The 9,081-nt window shown below is 38.9% G+C and overlaps 1 protein-coding gene across 12 annotated transcripts in view; it reads left to right on the top strand.

Moving 5' to 3' along the window:
* Window positions 1–9,081, top strand: part of Ranbp16 (Ran-binding protein 16) — a 37,520-nt gene that overhangs the window by 27,911 nt on the left and 528 nt on the right. For 6 of the 12 annotated variants that reach the window (XM_086552767.1, XM_086552772.1, XM_043005355.2 and 3 more), the window contains 4 exons: window positions 5,957–6,034; window positions 7,264–7,439; window positions 7,631–7,758; window positions 8,006–9,081. The exon at window positions 8,006–9,081 is cut by the window's right edge and continues 528 nt beyond it. In XM_086552767.1, the coding sequence (XP_086408893.1) occupies window positions 5,957–6,034; window positions 7,264–7,439; window positions 7,631–7,758; window positions 8,006–8,111 (488 nt within the window). In that variant the 3' untranslated portion in view covers window positions 8,112–9,081. Of the gene's footprint in view, window positions 1–5,814; window positions 6,035–7,263; window positions 7,440–7,630; window positions 7,759–8,005 lie in introns of all 12 variants that reach the window. The other 6 variants (XM_086552768.1, XM_086552773.1, XM_043005356.2 and 3 more) reach the window with 3 other exon arrangements.

Here is a 9,081-nt window from a genome sequence, read left to right on the forward strand (position 1 = left end):
GTAAGTTCCTGTGGGAGGCAGAGAGCAGAAATTATTTGTTTTAGCTCAGCCAGAATAGTAGTTTGAAGTATTTTGAACTAAAGAAAAAACAGGATGAAATTCCATTGTTATGTATTTGACTCCCTTGTATATTGGCTTCAGATGCTTTACTGAAGAGTTAATAGCTATCATAGTTGTGTCGCAGTTTGTATACATTGTAAAAGTGAACGGAGGAAATTGTTATGATTATTTTGACTTGTATATATTTGTTGGATGTAAAGAAAAATATGTATTCTTATAGATCATCTTTTCTTTTTGCCGCCGCCTCCTTCTCCCCCTCGTTGCCCATTATTTCCATCCTCTCAGATGCTTCCATTTTCCTTCCCCCCTATTACCATTATGTCCTCCTTCCTCCTTCCTCCTTCCTCCTTCCTCCTTCCTCCTTCCTCCTTCCTCCTTCCTTCCTCCCTCCTTCCTCCTTCCTTCCTCCCTCCACCTTCTCCTCCACCTCCTCTTGAATATCCTCATCCTCATCCTCCACTTCTTTTGTTTAATAAGTTTAATGAATTTGGCTAATTCTCTTTATGTAAGCTGAGGTTCCTCTTGTTTTACCTGACTCTGGGATCATACTCAGGGGTTTGGCCTGTTTGGCCAGGCCTCGGTGTGCTCCCTTGGGGACTAGGGGAGCTAGACCTAGAGTATTTTTTTCTAGATCCTTTTTATTTATTTATTTTTTCAGTCAGCAATAGTGTATGAACATCTTAGAAGTTTTTTAGGTGTTATGATCTAGTTATGGTTCCATTAAAAATCATTTAAAGCCAACCAGGCCTTGGGGAGTGGCCTGAGGTGATTCAAAGATCAGGGCTGAAGAAAGGGCAATTTTAAGTGTCATTGTCCAATGGTTTTGAGTCATAGGCTTTGCTAATTATATATCTAGTAACTACACTACACATACTAGCTGTTTCTTTTGAATATTGCTGAAGGTAGGCTCTCAAAGAAATCTATTGATTTTGAGAAAGTTGGCCAAAGAAAAGGTAAGAGAAAATCTATAACTGAGAAATAATGAGTATCATAATTTTTTAACATTAATGTTTTTTTCTTTTTTACAGATTTTGTTTGATTCTGATTTTACTTTTCAGATTTTTTTTTGTTTTCTTTTGTTTTCCAGATGCAATTTTCCAGTTACTTTGCCGTTTTTCATTTTTTAAACCACAACTTAAGTTTCTTTTTGTGTATGCAGGCTAAAGGGGATAATTATAGTCTGACCAAACAGTCTTAGTAATCTGAGGTGCCAATTTTATGACATAAAGCTTAGTTATATAACCCCATTATTGGTTGTCACTTTTTCAGTTGTATGTGATGCAAGTCAGATGATGCAAGTATTGATGCAAGTATTCATGAGGAAGGTTAATTAGTATAACAATTCTCTCTCTCTCTCTCTCTCTCTCTCTCTCTCTCTCTCTCTCTCTCTCTCTCTCTCTCTCTCTCTCTCTCTCTCTCTCTCTCTCTCTCTCTCTCTCTCTCTCTCTCTCTCTTCTCTCTTTCTTTCTCTCTTTCTCTCTTTCTCTCTCTTTCTCTCTTTTTCTTTCTCTCTTTCTCTCTCTCTTCTCTCTCTCTCTCTCTCTCTCTCTCTCTCTCTCTCTCTCTCTCTCTCTCTCTCTCTCTCTCTCTCTCTCTCTCTCTCTCTCTCTCTCTCTTTTATTCTTTTTTTTCTTATTCTTTCTAATCTTATTCTTTCAATTTCTTATATTCTTTCTCTTTCTAATCTTATTCTTTCTCTTTCTCTTATTCTTTCTCTTTCTCATATTCTTTCTCTCTCTCATATTTTTTTCTCTCTTATTCTCCTCTCTCTCTGTCTCTCTCTGTCTCTTATTCTCTCTCTCTCTCTCTGTTGTTCATTCTCTCTGTCTCTGTCTATTATTCTTTCTCTGTCTCTGTCTCTTATTCTCTTTCTCTCTCTCTGTCTCTTGTTCTCTCTCTCCCTGTCTCTTGTTCTCTCTCTCTCCCTGTCTCTTGTTCTCTCTCTCTCTCTGTCTCTTGTCCTTTCTGTCTCTCTGTCTCTTATTCTTTCACTGTCTCTGTGTCTCTTATTCTCTCTCTCTCTCTGTATCTTATTATCTCTCTCTCTCTCTCTCTCTCTCTCTCTCTCTCTCTCTCTCTCTCTCTCTCTCTCTCTCTCTCTCTCTCTCTCTCTCTCTCTCTCTCTCTCTCTCTCTCTCTCTCCATCTTTCTATCTTTCCATCTTTCTTTCCATCTCACTCTTTCTTTCTTTCTCTCTATTTTAGGTAATTGGTGTAAAAATTATCTATGCACGTAACTGTAGGTTGCGAATGTAGTGTACTCCAGACACACGCACTTGCAGGTTTTCATGGTGATACATTTCACACACTTCTCTTTTTGGGGCAGATACAGATTTTGTAGTTTTATCTATGACTAATTGAGAGGTACATGCTAATGATCTTCATTTCTAACACACAGATCCTGTTTATGGTAAGGGAACGACAAGAATTTATTGATGAGGCAGCTATGTATTAATTTGGTTCAGTTTTGTTTTCTTCAGAATTCCCATAACATTTTACTTTTATCCCATAGGCCTGTGTGTGCTATCCCAAACTAAAACAAAGTTTGAGTGAGGAGGATTGATACTAAGAGATTTTTGGAATGACGTGTTGTGAGATGTAGCTACAGAAAACATTTGCACGAAGAGTATTTTTTAATTTTTATGTGAATGTAGATGATAGTATTGTTTAGTGGTTTATAAGTAATGGGTTTATAAGGATTTGTTACAAGTATTATTACATATGTAATATAGGTACAAGTGAGCGCTCCCCTTTTTAGATATGATATTCTGTGATTCCATCGTAATTGAAGGGATGTGTCTTATATGGATGCTTCAATCCACTCTTCATCCTATCCATGATTTAGGTTAGGTTTGAAAACAAAGACTTCATGAATTTGCACAAGAATATATTTTTCTTGATAATTGAGAATGCTTCTCTCCTTTTCCCAACACTTAAATGATCAGCATATTTGTTCTTATTCCTCTTTTTGCTACCACTTGTTCCACCATCCTCTTACCCTCCCCCCCCTATCCCATTTCTAAATGGCTTCCTCCCCTTCTTCCTCCTCCTCCTTGTCGTCCTCTTCTTCTCTCTCCTCCCTTTCCTCCTCCTCCCTTTCCTCCTCCTCCTCCTCCTCCTCCTCCTCCTCCTCCTCCTCCTCCTCCTCCTCCTCCTCCTCCTCCTCCTCCTCCTCCTCCCCCCCTCTCCTCTTCCTCTCTCTCCTCTTCCTCTCTCTCCTCCCTCTCCTCCTCCTCCACCCTCTCCTCCTCCGCCCTCTCCTCCTCCTCCTCTGCCCTCTTCCTCTCTCTCCTCCCTCTCCTCCTCCTCCGCCCTCTCCTCCTCCTCCTCCTCCGCCCTCTCCTCCTCCTCCTCCTCCGCCCTCTCCTCCTCCTCCGTCCTCTTCCTCTCTCCTTCCTTTCCTCCTCCTCCTCCTCCTCCTCCTCCTCCCCCTCCTCCTCCTCCTCCTCCTCTCTCCCTCTCCTCCTCCCCTCCTCTTCCTCTCTCTCCTTCCTCCTCCTCCTCCTCCCTCTCCTCCTCCTCATCACCCCTCTCCTCCTCCTCCTCCTCATCCCCCCTCTCCTCCCCCCTCTCCTACTCTTCCCCCTCTCCTCCCCCCTCTCCTACTCCTCCCCCTATCCTCCTCCACTTCCTCCTCCTCCCTCCCCTCCTCCTCCTCCACCTTTCCTCCCCTCCTCCTCCTCCTCTCTTCCTTCTCCTCCTCTCCTCCCCCCTCCCCTCCTTCTCTTCTCCTCCTCCTCCTACTCCTACTTCTACTCCTCCTCCTCCTCCTCCTCCTCCTCCTCCTCCTCCTCCTCCTCCTCCTCCTCCTCCTCCTCCTCCTCCTCCTCCTCCTCCTCCTTACCCCCCCTCCTCCTCCTCTGTCTCCTCTTCTTCTTCCTCCCCTCTCCCCCTCCATCTTCCTTCTCCCTTCTCTCTTCTCTCTTCTCTCTTCTCTCTTCTCTCTTCTCTCTTCTCTCTCCTCTCTCCTCCCTCCCTACTCCCTTCTCTTTTTTTTTTGTACACAAACAATTAATTATCTTGAACCTCCTGTTGTAGCTGTTCTACTGAATTTCCTGAGAATTATTGTTGATATCACCTTTTGGGGATCATTAGCCCAATCCACACCAAAACAAAAAGACTAATGACACTTGGCACTAAGTATCTAGCATTGTACAGTGATCTAGCCTTTTTTCCTCCATGTCAAGGGAGCAGCTGTCTCAGTATGGTACTTACTATAGTCCTGAAGTTTTTGGCTCTGCTATGCATTGTTTTAAAGAAACCGGTGTACTCTATAGTGTGAGAAATTTGTTCTCCAACAAGAACAATTTAGGTTCTTGAACCTCTGTATTTTTGTCATTCTTTGCAGTTTATTGAGTTCTATGGTTAACAGTAATTAATTTAAATCATTATCCTCACACACACCAAAGTAGAAACATTAATGACAAAATTATAATTTGGTGTTTGGCATTTTACTTTGATCTGCCTCTTTTCCTGTGTCAGTGAAGCAATCGTCTCAATATGATACTAGGTTTTTGGCTGGGCTATCTACCAGTATGCTGAAATACCATTCCTGCTATACTTTGTTTAGTTAATAGATCTTAATATTTCATTAGAAGTGTTTATTGGTTTCCCCTCATTTTAAAATTGATCAGTATCCCCATCACAGCAAAAAATTGGAAGTGAAAATTTCATTTAAGGGGTAATTTACAAAATGTTCCCTCATTTTAGTTATTACTATTTTCCTTATTGTAGTGAGATGTTGAAATTAAGATGTGTCATGTTTTTGGGTTAATCTTCGATATGTAGTGTTGTTGACAATATAATGCATGAAAGCATTGTTTCTGACTAGCAATTTGTGCTTTGTAATGTTTTTAGCTTCACTGAGTAGAGAATGGCTTAAACCAAGTGTAAGCTGTTATATTTCTTTCAGAATACATCTGAAAGAAGGGTTATTTTGCTTGTTTCAAGAAATGTTTATACAAAAAAAAAAGAAAGAACGTATTCATTATAAAAGGCTAAAAATTGAAATGTTTAATTTATCTTAGAATATTCTGATGAAATTGCCCATAAATGTTTTAATCATTTGATACGAAAGTTTAAGTTTTGGGAAAGTTCAGAATTTAATTTTGTATTAACCCACTCACGCCGGGGCCTTTCCGGCTTTGCACGGTCGCAATACCGAGGTTCTCGAACGCATAAGCCTAACGCCTCGAGATTCTCGGGCGCACAAGCCGCGAGCCTGGGTTGCCCGCTCGCTCTACCCAAGCACGCGGCTTCCCCTCATAGCGCGTCCAGGGCGTCTGACACGAAAACCACAATACGTGCTATCACGTCAACCGGCGTGAATGGGTTAAGGAAGATGCTGTTGCGGAAACAATACAATCCTTCATGGAAATACACTGTTGGTCATGAATTACATTTAGATTTGGAGTTTGTATGAGAAAGCAGACAGAAATGTAGGCAACAGGAGAAGACATAGTCAGTAATGGTTTTGGGAAATTATTGAAAGAGGGATATATTTATATATAAATGATTTTTTCTTCTGTCTTCTTGAGTGGACAAGCTTGGTTTTGTTGTGATATTTGTAGTATATTTTAAGTCAATTGAGTATCTTGTATATCTGCGTGAATGAATTGACCATCTCCAATGAAATTGTTGTGCGTCTTGTAAAAGAAACAAATTACACAGTGAAATATTTAGCTTTAGTTACAAAAATAAACAACAGTCAAAAAATGATTTTATATAGTCACTAACCATATTGTGTACTTTTCAGATACAATGGTTTGCAGTGGTTGCTGTGCAACATTGGACCATGTGGTCACATACCTGTACAAACTTTTGCATCAGAAAAGTAAGTAAAAGGTTCTATTCCACCTTAGACTAAGACTTGCATGTGCTCCTTTGTCCCATTGCAGATACGATGGTGTGCACTGGCTGCTGTGCGACCCTTGACCACATTGTTACTTACCTCTTCAAGTGCTTACATCAGAAGAGTAAGTACAAGTTTCAGCAGTGGTGTATATTGATGTTGCTTGTGTATCTGCTGATGGCTTTGCTTATGGTGTGGTCCAGTTAGAAATATCATTGATATGTATGTAATATGCAGTTATGATTTATTTATTGCACCTTATGTGTTACAAAACTTTTTCTTTTAAATATTTCAGTACAAGGGCTGTAGGTTAGTTACCTTGTTTTTGCTATTTTGGTTATCTGTGTTTTTGTATTTTGGTATCTGAGTTTATTTGATTTAGGAATGAAAGAACCAGTGTTTCTCTTGGTCAAATATTACCTTTGTTTTGAGGACCAAAGCACATTGCTCAAAGTAAATCCCAAATGCTCTTGTTCTTCCTTTCAGTGCAGGAGTGTCTCAAGTAGTCTTAATTATCAACCTATCCCCATGGTCCCTTTTTTCCTATGAATACTTTTCCATAGGATTAATACTCTTTAGTTAAATATTGTTGTTTTGTTTTTAGCACGTCGTGGATATGATATGTTCTTGAAGTTAAAGGGAGTAACTGCTTCTGTATATCATGGTTATAACATTTTTGTAAGCATAACCTTTGTAAGCAGGTCAACAGGATTATTGAGGGGGGCTTTTGGTAACATGGGCATATTTTGATTTTGTTTTTGCTGCTGTCAATTATTATTTTGTCACTGGTCTTGTGCAGTATCTTTAAACCTCCCTTATTCAAAAGTTGGGCCTTGAGAAATTATAGATAGTATCAGAGAATGACATTAATATATGTGTGTGTGCGTATGAGTGTGCGTGTCTTTGTATTTGTATACATGTTTGTAGAGGGGTGTCTTTGAATTCAGGTAATTAAGTTCATATATATTTGTGGACCAAAATGGAACACAAAGAACCATTGGAAGAGATATAGTAAAATGATATATAGGAATGTGTTTTAATTTGATGTTACTTTATAAAAGTTTAAAAGGTGTGTGTGGAAGATTGAGTATGAAAAAAAGTGCACAGCTGTAAATTAATGTCACTGCTTTTTATGTATGGAGCAAGAGTAAGTACTGGTTTCTCCATTTTGTTTGCCAACATTTATTCACCGTGATTATTAGCACCATGAAAAGTTTAAGACCATAATGTCAGTATATTTAGTATTTGTCATCATGTCAAGGATAATGTAGAGCAGAATTTCCAGTTATAACACATGAGTAAGGGAGGTTCATATCTTTGTACGGCCCCTCCACTAAACATATCTCATTGCAGGCAAAAAAGGTACAGTGGACCTGGAATCAGATGCTCTAGTAAGGGTTATGAAACACCAACCATCCATCCTGCAGCAAATGCTTGCCACTGTCCTTAACATCATCATGTTTGAGGATTGTAGGAATCAGTGGAGCATGTCCCGTCCACTGTTACCACTCATTTTATTGAACAATGAGGTAAATTTTTTGTTTGCTTGGGTCATGTTTCAAAGTGTCTGTCTATGATGATTATTTTATGTTCAATACTTATTGCCTAAATCTTAAAAGCTGGATATATAAGAAAATGATATAGTACATAAAGCATTCAGCACAGATTCAAATTGGAATAAAAGGTAGGGCATTCCTAACGAGTTCTCCAATTCCTGCAGTATTTTGGACAACTGAGGCAGCAAATTATCAGTCAACAAGCGCCAGACAAGCAAGGAGCAATGGCCCAGTGGTTTGATAGTCTGATGGAGGGCATTGAGCCAAACCTCCTTACTAAGAATAGAGACAAGTGAGTTGTACCATAAAGTAGTTTTTAGAATTTGATGCATATGCAAAAGTTTGATTAAAAGAAAAACTGGTAAAACATATTTTGTTCCATTGTATCCAAGAATTTTTTTTTCTCTCTCTCATTTGATTTCTGTTCATATTTATTGCACTTGAAATGATAGATTAAAAGTTGAGAAGGTAAGACAAGAGAAATAATGCGTTATGAATGTATTCTTTGTGTTCACAGAACTTGCTCTTCCTCTTTCCAGATTTACTCAGAATTTGTCTGTGTTCCGCCGTGATATCAATGACTCACTCAAGGGACCAGTGACTAGCAGTAGTGGCAGTAGTGGAAGTGAAATGATGACATCGTGACGGCAACACTTTCACCAGAACGGTCTCCATTACAATCCTCACCATAATACCAGCCACCCTCAACATCGTCGCCGCTGCTATTCCCTCTCCACTACAACCACAATAACTGAATCTGCCATAGCGAACACGACCATTAACGTTGTGACAGATCCCAACAGCAACCATTGTGCTCATATGTGGTTGACCTGAATATGGCCACTTGTATTAAAAAAAGTCATTTTGACTTCCCCAAGTTTTGAATCATATTTTGTAATTCGTAAATTTTGCAAGGAGAAAAAAAAAATAAAAAGGGTTACTTTTTTGTACAGTAATGACAAATGGGACCTGACTGAACTAATGTAGCATTTTGTGTTGTTTTCAATGAATTAGATTCTTAAGTCTCACCAAAGGAAACTTGTAATGTCTGTCCATGGTAGAAACAGTGTGGTCATGTCCATGTGCATCCTTACCTGAGCAAATGTACTGCTGTGCCTCCTTCATCCAGTGACTGACAGGATTCTTTTTAACAGTATGGGAAATGTATGTCACCTCTTGATAAAGAGGGCAGAGAGTAATAAATTTCAAACTTGTGGAAATTTTTTATATCATTATTTAAGTTGCCCATAAATTTTAGTAAAGATTAACATTTGCGTATCTTAGTTGGGAGCACAGCAATGTGTGTAGTTGTCATGATAGTGCAAAAATACATGGAGAGAATAAAGGTAAAAATGATTTTAGAATCTAGGAGGGGGTAAAGACCATGAAAATCACCAGTTTAAGAATAACTTTGGTCATTTTTAACATTGAAATACTTCTTTTTTTCAAAAAAGACTTAGTAATTAATGTTACAGTGTTGTAACAGTAACTTTATAGAGTATATTTCCTTCAAGTATAATTGGCAACTGCTTCTTTTTGAGGATAGATAAATAAATGAAAACATAATAAGTAAGTAAGTAGTGTGTGACACTGATTATTGTCAATATATTGTATG

Source organism: Penaeus japonicus, unplaced genomic scaffold (assembly GCF_977035675.1).
Source record: "Penaeus japonicus unplaced genomic scaffold, GWHDUDI00000001_assembly GWHDUDI00000027, whole genome shotgun sequence".
Taxonomy (NCBI): domain Eukaryota; kingdom Metazoa; phylum Arthropoda; class Malacostraca; order Decapoda; family Penaeidae; genus Penaeus; species Penaeus japonicus.